The following is a 15,013-nucleotide window of genomic DNA, read 5'->3' on the forward strand; positions in this document are numbered from 1 at the left end:
GTGAGGTGGTGCAGGCTCCCACCCTGGGGGTTTTTAAGAGGAGGTTGGATGACCACCTTACTGGGGTCATTTGACCCCAGTGCTCTTCCTGCCATGGCAGGGGGTCGGACTAGATGATCTGCTCAGGTCCCTTCCGACCCTAGAAACTATGAAACATTTCCAGAATGGCCTTATTTTAATAGGTACTCTTTACATACTCTAGGGCATTTCTGGTAGGATTAGAAAGGCTTTTAAACATTTTTTCTTCAAACTTCCCTATTTTTCCAAACCAAAAGTCACAAGCTTAAAATTTTACAAGGAGTTCTGGACTACTGGAAAGACTACCATAATTTTAGGGAAAATATTGTAGCAAGACAGTCAACTCATTTCCCATGGAAGAAAGTTACTGGGAGAGTAGAGGGTAAAGGCACCAAATCTTTGTGAGCTTCTGCTTCAAAACTTCCTCCATGGCTTTAACAGGACTGGTTCCCCTCCTCTCCTGCACCTTGCCTCCCCCTTTTTTTTAATCTTTCCCCAGTGTTACATTATTTATATTGACCTGGCTACTTCCTCATTTCTCAATAAAGCTCTTTCAACCAGCTACTTAAATCAATTTTTCTCAGGTGTGTTTGATTTCTGCAGCAATAGACAAAGTTGACGTATGTATGAAGACTAATCAGGCCAGATCTCCCATCTGATAGACCAGAGGAACCTGGTCAGATGGGGAATGTTTTTCTGTAACAGGGTGATCAAATCTGATCCTGCATGGCCTCCTCCTTCAAATACCTCTACTACTTCCAGGTACTGTAACCCATTCCACAGTAGGGAAAAGTTTTCATTTACATTACAAAGGAATGGAATCATATAAAATTAGGGTTGAAAGGGACCTCAGGAGTCATCTAGTCCCACCCCCTGCTTAAAGCAGGACCATCCCCAACTAGATCATCCCAGCCAAAGCTTTGCCTTAGCTGGGTCTTAAAAACCTCCAAGAATGGAGAGTCCACATCTTCTCTGGGTAACCTATTCCAATGGTTTGCTACCCTAAGTTTTAGGAAAGTTTTTCCTAATATGGAAACTAAACCTCCCTTGCTGCAACTTGAGACTGTTTCTTCTTGTTCTGTCATTTGCCACCACTGAGCACAGTCTTGCTCCATTCTCTTTGGAAAACCCCTTCAGAGAGTTAAAGGCTGCTATCAAATTCTGCCCCCCACCATCTTCTCTTTTCTAAATAAGCCAGATCCCTCAACCTCTCCTCCCAAGTCATGTGCCCCAGCCCTTGAACCATTTTTGTTGCCCTCTGCTGGACTCTCTTCAACTCATCCACTTCCTTTCTATAGTGGGGGGCCCAAAACTGGACACAGTACTCCAGATGTGGCCTCATCAGTGCTGACATAATCTCTTTCCTTGATCTGCTGACAACACACCTACCAATGCAGTCCAGTATGCCATTAGCCTTGTTGGCAAGTAGGGAACATTGCTGACTCGCATTCAGCTTACTGTCCACTGTAACCCCCAGGTCCTTTTCTGCAGAGCTGCTGCTCAGCCAGTCAGCCCCCAGCTTGTACCAGTTAAATACATGAGACTTTGCACTCACCCGGTTGAACCTCATGGGATTTCTTTTGGTCCAATCCTTCAGTATGTCAAGGTCTCTCTGAATCCTAGCATTATTTCCAACACACCTACTACTCCCCTCCCCCAGCTTGGTGTCATCTACAAACTTGCTGAGGGTGCATTCTATGCCATCTTCCAGGCCACTGATGAAGAAATTAAACACCCAGAACCAGGACCGACCCACTTGATATTGGGTGCCAACCAGACATCGAGTCATTGATTACTACCCTCTGAGCCAGATAATTCAACCAGTTTTCTATCCACCTTACAGGCCATTTATCCAACCCATCCTTCCTTAGCTTGCCTGTGAGAACGTTATGGGAGATTGTATCAAAAACCTTGCTGAAGTCAAGGTATACCACATCCACTGGTCTTCCCTCATCCACAGATCCAATCATCTTATCATAGAAGGCAACACAGCTTAGCACAATGAAGCTCCAATCCTGACTGGGGTTTCTGGGTGCTACCTTATGTCAACAGGGCAATAGGAAGAAACTCCCTCCACCCAGTTTTCTGTTGCGTGTGGCACCTTGCATGTCTAGGAAAAGGGGGAGGAGGAGATCACATGATATGCAAGAGAACGATAGTTTTTCTTCACTTCATTGGAATTTATTTTGCTGTCCCTGGCATCCACCACTCTTAAAATTCAATTCTTTTAGAACCACTGGGCTGGAAGGCACCACCTGGTTAAAGTCCAGTCTCCAGCGATCATCAGTAAAGATGCAGTAGATATACAGTCCAAAGGGGTCCACAAGAATGGCAACTCTGGCTTTTCCCACACAAAGACACAGAGCACATTCTTGTACCTTATAACAAAATTAGATATGAAACCCTACAATATATCACAGGACAAGAGACAGGCAGTGAGGATGCTATCAATACCAGGGCCAGTGGCTGTGATTTAAAAGTTTTCAGTCTTACAATGGAAATGAACTTTACATATAATGGTAATTTTAGTTCCCTGAAAGCTAGTTTCAGTTGGTTCTCTAGATGAAAAGTCCTATGAAACTGAATAGTTTGCAGTACTGGGCAGCTTCTCACAAAGCCTCCTACAAGCTTCAAGTGCATGTTCTACATCATGCATTGGAAACCCCTAGCACACATGCCAGAGTGTGGCACATGAAGGCTTTTTTCTTGGCACCTGTGCTTCAGGGTGGATGGCAGGGAATCTGTGAGGGGCCTGATCCTTGTTGTGGCAGTGCAATCCCGGCTCCTTCCTCACCATCCACCCCAAGGTGCACATGCACCTGCCACTGGCAACGAGCTGGGCCAGGACTCTGTGGATCCTGATGCAGTTGCACGCAGCCTCCCAGCTGCTGCGACAGCTGGCCTGGGCTCTGGACAGGCACCTGCCACCTCACAGCAGGAGACAGGGAGGCTGCAAGCAGCTGCGCTGGGGTCTGTGGAGCCCTTGGGGTGGATGGTGGGGAAGGGGCCAGCGCTGCACTGCCACAAGAAGGATAGGGCCCCTCGTAATTCCCCTCCCATCTGCCCCAGCATGCTAAAATCTTACAAGCTGAGGTTTCGCGTGTTTTTGGCACTCTGCCCAAAAACACTGCCAACCTCTGCTCTACATGCAAGGAGTACCCTGCGAGACAGCACAAGAGAGCACTTTTACAGCACAACAGTAATTACGTACAACAGATAGCCACATAAAAGCAGCTCTATACATTCCCGCCAGTGTTTACAAGTGAATCAACAATCTCAAGGCTAGCTCTTCCAGAAGGTGTTGACAATCTAAAAGAAATCATCTCAGACTCTATATTGTCACCCATTGGTAAGAAATCAGTGCAGTGACTAATACAGTCATGCCAGAACCAGATAAACAGCTCAGGGCAAAGGAAATTCTGAGGACTCAAGAAACTGCCAGTTATGCTGCCACTATTTTCTACAGAAAGAAGAGATCAGATACAAGGAAAAGTCAGCCAGATTAGCAACACTGAAAACTGGCAACATCACTAAAAGATTATTCTCTTTATGCCTGTTTGTGTTATAGATGTAATACACTGATATACACAAACTTAATGCAGTGCACTTTAAAAGAGAGATGATGCAAGTGCTCTGTTAATGACAAAATCTGATCATATTTCTTAAAACTCTTCCTTAGTGCAAGTAAACTAGTATAGAGAAAAATGACACAACCTGTCTTTTTAAAATCGCCCTCAAAATTTACATATCATCTCCAGTGTGACAAGGATTAAAAATTTCAAGGGGGAAGGAAACAAAAAGTGTACAGAGAATGTCACAAAACATACAGTACCAAACATGCAAAGGGGAAATTTAGATTTTTGCCTACTCCATTATAATTTTAAAGTATCAGCTTTGATAGTAAATAGATTGTGATAGGATCCAACAGTTAAAATCGCTGTAAATACTACCGAAGATTAGTTTCTAAAGGTTAATAGATGCTGCTCTTTTTTAAACAAGCTAGTGCATATATTTAGTTTGTACTAATAGTTACAGATTTGTAAATTAAGTTTGCAGAGTGCAATTGAATGTCTTCACGTGGTACTACCTGACAAGCCTCTTCTTTCACTGTCTTTTTCAGCATCTGCAAATCTTCAATTAAAGGCCCATCTGTTTCCATTGCAACAGGACTGTTCAGCACACTGGAGTCACTATATACTGGGTACTAATAAAATGCAAAGTGTTAAAATAATAATTTTTAGCAACAAAACCTATACACTAGGCGCAATTCATATTATTTCTGTGATTGCTAATTTGAGACTAGCTTCGGTATTATATATTTTTAGTATCAGAAGTAATTATGTTCCCTGCATGGACTGAAAAATGAGAAAAAAATAAATCCAATTCTGGCAGAAACCTATTTAAATGTTAAATGAGAGTAAAACACAAAATGACACTTTAAACTTGCATAAATCTGAGTTTTAAGGTAAGGGAAGAAAAGAAAAAAAAATCTTATTTTGCCAGTGCTCAAGCTCTGCTATGCCAACAGCTTAATTTCACTGTACTAGTACACTGTTAAATTAACAAAAAGCTATAATGCATAGTGGTTTTACCTGCAGATATAAGCTTGCATTTGTAACAAAAACCACTCAGTAATAAAAGATCAAATTCAACCTATGGCTGATTTAAACAGTTTCATACTTTGATAAACACTTCTCTTTTAATGACTATAAAATAGGAACATATGGGGGACCTTTACTAACAAAAAGACCTGATGAATTAAATTTTACACAACCTCAACTTAAAATGTAGACCACTAGTCTGCAAATATCCTGACAGTTTATATTTTCATTTTAAAGCAGGTGAACCACTCTTCAGGTGCAATAAAATTGTTTTATCTATTTAAAAGCCATTGAGACTTTTTCCACAAATATTAAGTTACTGCATAGCTCAGTTATAAATACATATACGTTCTTTCACATGTGACATGACAAAGCAGAAAAATGAACAAAATAATTGGAAAAATGATTAAGTATGCTATATACTGTGTGATTTTTTTTATAATGTATATAATATTCAGAGTTAGGGTTACCTCCCAATAAGAAATACCACTGAAATTAGGAATATAAAAAAATGCTAGATAAGACAGTAAAAATACAAATGTATACAAAAGATACAAATTCTGAAAGAAAAATGTTCCCAATGCAAAACAAAGTGGTTAAGCACAAGCACATACATCCTTACGTAGATTTTTTTTGTGGTCAAGGACAAAGTGTTAAAAAAACCCTAATTTTAGATTTAACTAGTTGATTATGTACTCATTTTTTCATTCAAGCAGACTATGCACAGTATCAGGTGCAGTGATTATGTTAAGTAGCTTTAAAAGCTTGCATAATTATAAAGCATGACTTTTAAAGAACAGTAGCATAATTTCACATTTCAATTACTGTAATTATGTACCAATCAGATAAAAGTCACACCAGTTATTTAGCAATGCACAATTGCTTATCATTTGTGAGAAACAACAAGTTTATTCTGAACTAACATATACTGTTCATTAAATGAGCTCGTATGGTACCATTTAAATAACAAAAACAATACTTATACTAATAATATAAATACTACTAATACTAAAATAATAAGCCTTATTAGCAAAAGGTTAATCAGAAAGTTCCCATGACAGTGATCCATGTAAATAAATAGAGCCATCAAAATAAAATGAATTTTGTTACCAAAGTTGTAAGTATTTCTGTTTTCACAGAAATTCATCGGTTGTTTATAAAATTACAATATATTAACCTCATTCAAGTGACTGTTGCTAACATGTCTCATTTATATTGCTAAGTGTTTTCAGAGTACCACTGAAATTTTTTTTTTCCAGAAATTGCATACATAAAAAAAAAATCTTACTGAAACGGCTTTGGCTTAATAAAGCCCGCTGGCAAGCTTTAATAGGAACAGACATTAACTTAGTTCTAAACTTGAAATTAGGATCGAGGATCCCAGAATGCAGCCATGGGACTATTCACCAGTTGAACCTAGCCAGAAGTGTTTTCTATTGATATGAAAAATTTAAAACAGAAACAAATGAAGCACCAAGCAGAAAAAGCAGTCAGGAACATGTAATATTATGTTAGTCCATTTGACATGGAACAGTAAATAATCTGACCCTATCACTAAGGACACAGACCAGGAGTTATTTTTGGTAGAAATACTCCTAGTCTCAACCGTCTTATTTTAATTTACGTTTACATTTGTTTACAAAAAGTTTCAAGAGACAGGAAGCTTCTGTGTTTATGCAATTCTAAACAAATCACTTTTCAGACCACAGTTATATAGGTACATCATATGACAGAGACAGGAACAGGTACTTTAACCTTGTTTGAAACCCTTATATTCAAAATAAGTACTTGCACAACAGAAAGGTTCCAAATTTTAAAAGCATTTTTATTGGAGAACTTACACATACAGTATTAGTGAAATATTTTATTTCCAGGGTTACTTGCATACCTGTTTTCCCCACTAACATTTAACAAAAACTAAAATATTTTAACATGAACATGTTAATCTTTTCTAAATACCTGGGGATTTGATTTGGCTAGATTTTCTATTTTAACCCATGCTTCTTCTCGTTCCTTCAATTTTAGCTTCTCTCTGAAAAAAGGAAAGTTAAAAAATAGCAATAGATCAGTTTACCAAATTCAAATAATAAAATTCATACAAATGTAAAGGAACTTTTATTAGAATAATGAATAGCTGACTATTTTACACATCTAAACAGGTCCCTACAAATGCCAAAACATAATTTATTAATTAAAAAACAAAAAAAAACCCAAGTCAGCTTTTACATATGAAAGCTATGCTGCACTGCTATGTGAGAACAAAGCTAAAAAAGGGTCGCAAATTCAGGACAACATTAAAGAGAAAAGAAACGGCTCAAGAAAACAATGACAAGCAGAAAATCCTTATTGCCGTTTAGCTTTTTTGATTATTTAATGGTTTTATGTTGCTAAAAGTAGCACAATTACAACAGAACAATCACATTGCTGGGATGGTTTAGTCAGAGATGATCCTACCTAGAGCAGGAGGCTGGACTAAATGACCTTATGAGGTCCCTTCCAGCCCTACTTTCCTACAATCTTCTGCATTTAAACTGGTATACACTCTAAAATGCATGTCCAATTATGTAAAAAATAAGCAAATAAAAAAAACTATGTCCAAATTGGATACTTCATCAGTATTAGAGAAATGGAGAAAAGCAAATTCACATAAAAAATATTCTAAACTCTTATTTAAATTTGTCTAAATTAGAGTAAACTAGACATTAATATGACACTTACTTCAGCTTCTCTGCTTTAAATTGTTGTGTGCAGTCATCGAACAGTTTTTGGTTCATCTCCATGAAGAGTTTCAGAGCATTGTATATCAAGCCATGTATTGTCCTATAAGTAAAACTTCGGGTTGAAACTCAGAGTACTTTAAACTTTGAAATCTATTGTTCTGGTCAACAGTAGCCAATAGCCTACATAACTGGAAAATTACATTATTTTAGAATAAGTGAAAACAAAACTAGTTAATGGATGTTTCAGTTTAGCTACAGTATGGCTAATACAAACACTAAATAAATAAATCCTTTGAACACATTTTTATTACTCTACAGCAGTATTTGCCATTTAATAATGAAAAATATTCGTCAGAAATTTTATCTCTCCTTTATGTAGCATTGTGTGTTAATAAGATTTTGTAAAGTTTAAGAATTGATATTTTGATTAAATATCATTAAACAAAATAAGATGGCAATAAAGATATCAACAAAAAATGTATATTATCAACCAATTCTAGAAATATTTCCATTCTGTAAAGGGAATTAGACTGAAATAACTTATCTTTAAAAATATAGTCACCTAACACACAATGTTGAAAAACACAAAATACTAAATCACAATTTTAATGGGGCCCTTTAAAATTGTTTTCTTGAACATAGATTAGAGAAAGCATGAAAAATGAAGTAAAAGAAATCTTCACCTGCAGTAGATAGCATTTCCTGCCAGGGAAGTTTAAGTTACTCTGTAAAAGTAATCTATTACACATTACTGATTACCAGATCCAAAGAGCAATCAGTTACACGATTACTTTGCATCATGCATTTGAGGTACACAGTGAGAATGTGGCTGTACTGGGTATTATGGCATCACTCATGCTCAGGATAGAATGAATGGAGGGCCACAAGAGAGAAAAAGACAGAAAATGAACTATATTTACTATTCATAGTTTCTTTTTTTTAAAGAATACAATTAAAGAGTAATCCAGATTATATTTAACCGATGTGTAGATTACCTATATCTAGTCATTGTAATCTTTCATTTAAACAATATTCTTTACTCTTTATTTCTTTCACTATGATTAATAGCAGAGTTATCAAGGCCAGCCCTTCAGTAGTCCTTGATCCACAGCCATCAGCAGGCCACCATACCACAAGTATTAGCATAGTAGCTCAAAAGGTGCATGGAACAGAAGCGACTAGGTTTGCTTTCATGCTTGAGTTCTATGCTATTGTACATTTGCAAATAAAAAAGGAAATATGTAGTAAAAAAAAAAAGAGAAAAACAGATGACAAATGCAAAGAATAAGGGAAAAGGAGATCTGAACATGGGCACAGAAAAAAACCCATCAATGAAAACACATGGATCAACAAAGTGTAGGTCAGCAACTAAAATGTCTACAGTAGCATATAATACAAATTAACATACAAATAACGTGATAATTCAAAATGAAAGTGGTATGTATATGAATAGATGAGCTAACATGAACTGTACATTGGCACTATAGTCCATGCTCTCAAATGTCCTTTGGCAGTGGTATGGTAGTTAACCATACTCATCTTCAAATTAATGTCAAGGGAGAAATAGGGTCATTCTACATGATTATAACTACAAGTGGCAATTCAAAGATAAGACATTTTAACCCTAACTGTCTGAACCTAAAATTCTACACAGATAAGCAGCATTAACAAAATTAACTAAATTCTTTAAATATATTGTCAGATATTTTATTTGTAAAAGATTCTCTTACTTGTTCCAATGTGTTTTTGAATTCCTGTACAAGGATGGAAACATGATGGGCAAAATCTTTGCTGCATTGTCACTGATTAAACTCATAATATATTCGTTATTCCAGTAGTATAGTGCTCGTTCGGCCACCTACAAGGCATGAAGGTAAGAACTCTTTCAGTCAATTAAACCTTATTAGACAGATGACAACTGAGATACACACCAAAAATGACAAGTTAAATCACAATTTATGTATCAGCACCACTGGATGGGCTTTCCGATTACCTGGAAACACTTGTCAGATAATCAATCTTAAATAAAAATGGACAGACTGCAGACTGTATTTTGAAAAATATCAGACTGTAGAGTAAAAAGCAGACAATGAACTTAAAGTTTCATATGCTGGATATGAAATTATTAATTTCTACAGGGAAAAACAGTGCTCTCTCAAGAAAGAGTAAACACAAGTCTTCTCTAATTAAAAGCAGTACAATATAGCAATTATGGACAAAAACTTTGAAAACCAACTCAAAACTTTAAATATTTATTCCTGTGTTTCCACTGCAGTGTTAAGATTTCAAGGATTAGTTAAACTTCAGAAAACGAAATTCCAGGATTCTGCTGCCAAAAAATAGAGGGAGATGTTAAGCTGAGCTTAACAGAGCCCTGAAATGATCCTATTTTGGTAAACACCTGAAAAAACTGAATACACTTTAGGAATATTCTATTGTTTGTAAAACAAATGTTTAAAAACCAGCCATTTTTAATCAAGTATAAAATCACCTATTTAAGCAACTGTTAAATTTCATATTTTGAGAAGTTTAGTACAAATAATTATCAAAGTCATTAATTAGTGATGTAAAATTCCTTTCAAACTAGTCCCAAAAAGTACAGACCTGGAAATGTGGACTGGATACACATTTGGCTAGCTGCCTGAAAAGAGGCTCCATAACCTTCACAAATTCAGATGGTTCAATAACATCTAAAATCTCCTCTAATTCATTTAAAAACATGACTTCTTTTGGACTGTGAGTCTTTGGCCAGTATTTCAGCAGTGCCATTACCACCTGCAAAAACAAAAAAGTTCACCATAAAAAGCCTGAATACAGTTGGGAAAATAAGTTTTTTAATTCCTCATCTTTTCCCTTGTACTAAAGAAAAATGAATTTCTTATAGAAACTGTTATAATTAAAGTATTTTCTTTTTTGTTACCAGAATAAAAGACTGAAAATTCTGGTCTCAAATAGCGGTAGAGACAGGCATGATGAACTGTCATGAAAATTATTGTACTATTTCCAAAACAAAGAATTATGAAATCAAATGGAAAACGTGATGCTCCAAAACATGAACAATTACATTAAAAGGAAGTGCATAGTTATCAAGAAGGTGAAATATACATTTCTGACACCAAACCATATAATTAACATACAAAAATCAAATGTTTTTGTTTTTGCAACAATTAAGCCCCTTTGCTTTATAAACAAAGTTATCTGGGTAAATGTGCTATTTTTTATTAGACCAACTGAATAGTTGGAAAAATTGTACTTTACCAGCTTTTGGGTGCAAGCACCCTTCTTCAGACATACCCAATCTCCTATCCTCTTTTGTTCCCTTTCATATTTGGGATGATATTGAAAACCCTTACTGGTATAACTCAAGTCTCACAAAAGACTTCTACTTTACAAATTACATTTTTTGTGGCTTCTTGTAAAGGTTAAGTTCACAGACTGTCATGGACATTCACAACTTCTCAATGACAAGACTGATAAAAATACTGTGTACTATTAACACAATCCTCTTTTGCTCCTTTATTCATACTTGTCAAAGATGTGGGCAGTTCAAAACATGCAAGACAAAAATCTTAAAATTTGGAAAGTTATACCGACTTAAAAAGCATATTTACTGATACTTCTATCACCACGGTCAATTATACAGAATGTGTAATATCTGAAACTGGAATGGCACTTTTAGCATAGACTGAGCACTCTTAAAATCCATATTCTGCATAGAAAAACTGGTGCTTTTTTATTATGCAATAGATTGCAATATGAAATTAGCACACGTTTAAAAAATATATTTTTCTTTTAGACCAAAAATACACAGATAACATATGTACCCATATTATTATAAAAGTTATCATCTAATATTAGCCATTCTTCCTGAAAGAAAGTTTTCCTTTTAATTAATACAGAAATTTTCCAACTAAAGAAAAGCCAAGGGTAATTATAGATGGTGAATATCAAGAAAACATGAAACACTGAACAGTCATTTCAGGAAAGAAACTTGCTTACATATAATTAGTTTTTGAGGCAGAAGGATGAACAGTCATAAGTCAGTAACGTTCTGAGGGCAGCCTACTGAAAGAATTACGAAAATGTACTAAACAAGCTGCAAAATCTACTCCCTTATTTTATTTCTTTTTGGGTGAGGGCTGACTTGGTATATTTATTAATTATGGAAGCTGGTTCAGCATGTCCACAGGTGGCATGTAGAATGACCTTCAGGGAAGGCTAGCTGTGAACTAAGGAGGGTTCTCTCTCATGAATAAATAATTGTAGACCAAGCAGCAGCAACAGCACCAGGATGTGGGGGGGACAGCAGATGGCAACGCTCTCCCTCCTGAAAAGCTACATATATCCTCTGAAGGTGTTGTGGCTTGGTGAGTAAAGTATAATAAGCCTGTCCAGCCCCAGCCATGGGCCCATGAATCCTCAATGATGGAGTATGTGGACGAGGGCTGCAGGGGAATGTGATCTCCAGTTGTCTTCACCTCCTTGCCATTGGATCAAGGTCCCATTCTGTCAAGAGCCTTATGGAAGCTGAAGTGCAGCAGCCTCTCCACAATAAAAAGAAATCATGCCCAAGCTTGAAAATGGATTTAGCATATTTTTCAAACTCTTCAGCAGCCAGCTAGGGATGATGGGAGCAGGACTGCGAGGCCTGGAAGCTCCTAGTCATGAACTGGCATGAAGGTGGCACTTAGAAGAAAGTCATCCAGCACTTGGATTGGCAGGAGTGCGATTTGGCAGCTGTTTACTGACTGGGCAGACCTTTTTAGGATCGACTCTACTCACACCACATGAGGAGGATGCTAGAAAAGGTGCCCTAAACAGTCTCTTACTCTGCTTTTCCTGACTGGATAACCACATGCAGTGAGATTCACCTTTACTGTGATTGAAATAATGGAAACACAACCATTTTTGGGACCTGGAACATCCGGACCCTCATGGACAATCCTAACAGTGAACACCCAGAGTACTACACTGCAATTGTGGCTCAAGAACTCGGGTGATAACACTGACATCCCCGCACTACGCAAGACCCAAGTGAGAGATGGGCAGCTCAAAGAAGGAAAAAAAAAAAAAGAGGTGGCTACATCTTCTTCTGGAAAGGCAAGCAGGAAGGAGAACACCAAGTTAATTTACCATTAAGAATGAACACACAAACCAACTCAACAAGTTCCCTATTGGACTTAATGAGCACGCCTCATGACTCCATTTTAAAAATCGGCAGGGAGTCTATACGCCACTGTTGCCAGCACATATGCCCCAACTTTCAATGCCACTGATGAAACCAAGAAGGAATTCTATGTCAACCTTAATCAAGTATTCTCTGACGTTCTGGGGGGAGAAGACTTATCCTGCTTGGTGATTTCAATGCCAGAGTTAGAAGGGACTCAAACCTCTGGAACAGAATCATCAACAAGAAAGGAGTGAGAAAAGTCAACTCCAATGACATGCTCCTCTTGACCAAATTTAGGAAACATGGGACTCTCCATCGCCACACCCTGTTCCACCAAAAAAACAGTTACAAGATATCATGGCAACACCTGCAATTTAAGCACTGGCACTTGATTGACTAAGTCATAGTTCATGCCCAGGATTGCAAAGATGTCGGCATCACTCGAGCTACGCTAGGAGGTAATGACTGCTGGACCAGTCGCTGACTCACCCGCTCAGTTATGTCATTCAAATTGGGTCCCAAACAACAGCTGAAGCAAAATCAATGGCAATGGAAAGTCAACATCGAAGGACTCAAGGATCCAATCAAGTAAGAGCTCTTCTACCAGTGCCTCAACAAAAAACTGGTGAATTCCAATTAACAACAATGGGAGAATGTCAGCAGTGTTTGGGGTGCCTTCAAGTCCACTGTCATCAGTGCCTGTGAAGAGACGCTTGGATTCACTACCAGGAAACACAGACTGGTTTGATGAGAACAACCAGGAGATCCAAGAGTTGAGTACGTGCAAGGCCTTTTGTTTCTGGCAAAAAAAAATACATCAACTTGGGAACAGTCAGCATTCATTTACCAGGGGAAAGTCATGTCTGACCAAGTTGGCTGCCTTCTGTGATTGGATGATTGGCTCTGTTTGTGGGGAAACCAGCTGATGTGATATACCTTGACTTTAACAAGGTTTTTGATACGGCCTCCCACAACTTTTTTGCAAGCAAGCTAAGGAAGTATGCGATGGATGAATGGACTGTAAGGTGGATAGAAAGCTGGCTGGATCATTGGACTCAATGGGTAGCGATCAATGGCTCAATGTTTAGTTGGACATCTGGTATTAAGTGGAGTGCCCCAGGGGTCAGTCCTGGGACCCCTTCATTCAATATTTTCATTAATATTCTGAAATATGGGATGGAGTACACCCTTAGCAAGTTTGCAGATGACACCAAGCTGGGGGGACTGGTAGATACGCTGGAGGGTAGGGCTCGGATGCAGAGCAACCTAGACAAATTGGAGGATTGGACCAAAAGAAATCTCACAGAGGTTCAACAAGGACAAGTGCAAAGTCCTGTACTTAGGACAGAAGAATCCCATGCATCGCTACAGGCTTGGGACCAATTAACTAAGCAGCAGCTCTGCAGGAAAGGACGTGGGGGTTATAGTGGATAATAAGCTGGATATGAGTCAGTGTGCTCTTATTGCCAAGAAGGCTAAACATCATACTGGGTTGCATTAGTAGAAACACTGCCAGCAGAATCGAGGAAAGTAATTATTCCCCTCTATACTGCACTGGTGAGGCCACGTCAGAAGTACTGTGTCCAGACTTGAGCCTCTCACTATGGAAAGGTTGTGGACAAATTGGAGTGTCCAATGGAGGGCAACAAAGATGGTTGGGGGCTGGAGCACCTGACTTATAAAGAGAGGCTAAGGGAATTGGGTATTTAATAGAAACCTTCAATTACCTGAAGGGTGGTTACAAAGAGGATGGAGCTAGACTGTTCTCAGTGGGGACAGAAGATGGAACGAGGAGCACTGGTCTCAAATTGCAGCCAGGGAAGTTCAGCTTGGATATTAGGAAAAACTCTCACTAGGACGATGGTGAAGCACTAGAACAGGTTACCTAGAGAAATGGTAGAATCTCTGCCTTTTGAGGTTTTAAGGCCTGGCTCAACCAAGCCCTGGCTGGAATAATGTAGTTGGGGATGGTCCTGCTTTGAGCAGGGGGTTAGACTAGATGACTTCCTGAGATTCCTTCCAACCTTCATTGTCTACGATTCTAACTCTAAGCAAAAGAAACTGATTCACCAACAAGCCAAGGCAGAGGTCCAAAGGAAGACCTGCAATATGAAGAACAGATGATGGGAAGACAAGGCGAAGGAGAGTTAACATCTTGCTGACATCCACTACGTACATGGGGATTTTTTAATACTAAAGCCATCTATGGTCCTAGCACTCAGAGACCAACCCCTTCGAAAACTAAGGATGGAAGAGACCACATCAGAGAAAGGAGAGCCATCAGTAGCTGCTGGAAGGAGCATTTTGAAGATCTTCTCAATCAAGACTGTTGTTGATTACAGGGTTTTCAATTTCATCCTGCAACATCCAGTCAGAAACTCTCTCGGAATCTCTCCAACCCTTGATGGCAAAAGCCATCAAGCAGATGAAGAATGACAAAACACCTGGAGCAGACTGAATCCCTGTCAAAATCTTCGGGGGGCGGGGGGGGGGGGGCCGGGGAA

General features: G+C 38.3%; 1 protein-coding gene across 2 annotated transcripts in view; it reads right to left on the reverse strand.

Moving 5' to 3' along the window:
- Positions 1–15,013, reverse strand: part of PPP2R5C (protein phosphatase 2 regulatory subunit B'gamma) — a 189,714-nt gene that overhangs the window by 10,263 nt on the left and 164,438 nt on the right. For both annotated transcript variants that reach the window (XM_019518554.1, XM_019518555.1), the window contains 5 exons: positions 9,944–10,114; positions 9,070–9,197; positions 7,338–7,439; positions 6,579–6,651; positions 4,106–4,222 (listed from right to left, as the gene is read on the reverse strand). In XM_019518554.1, the coding sequence (XP_019374099.1) occupies positions 4,106–4,222; positions 6,579–6,651; positions 7,338–7,439; positions 9,070–9,197; positions 9,944–10,114 (591 nt within the window). The remainder of the gene's footprint in view (positions 1–4,105; positions 4,223–6,578; positions 6,652–7,337; positions 7,440–9,069; positions 9,198–9,943; positions 10,115–15,013) is intronic.

The sequence above is a fragment of the Gavialis gangeticus genome, unplaced genomic scaffold (genome assembly GCF_001723915.1).
Source record: "Gavialis gangeticus isolate Ggan-Ray unplaced genomic scaffold, GavGan_comp1, whole genome shotgun sequence".
Classification (NCBI taxonomy): Eukaryota; Metazoa; Chordata; order Crocodylia; family Gavialidae; genus Gavialis; species Gavialis gangeticus.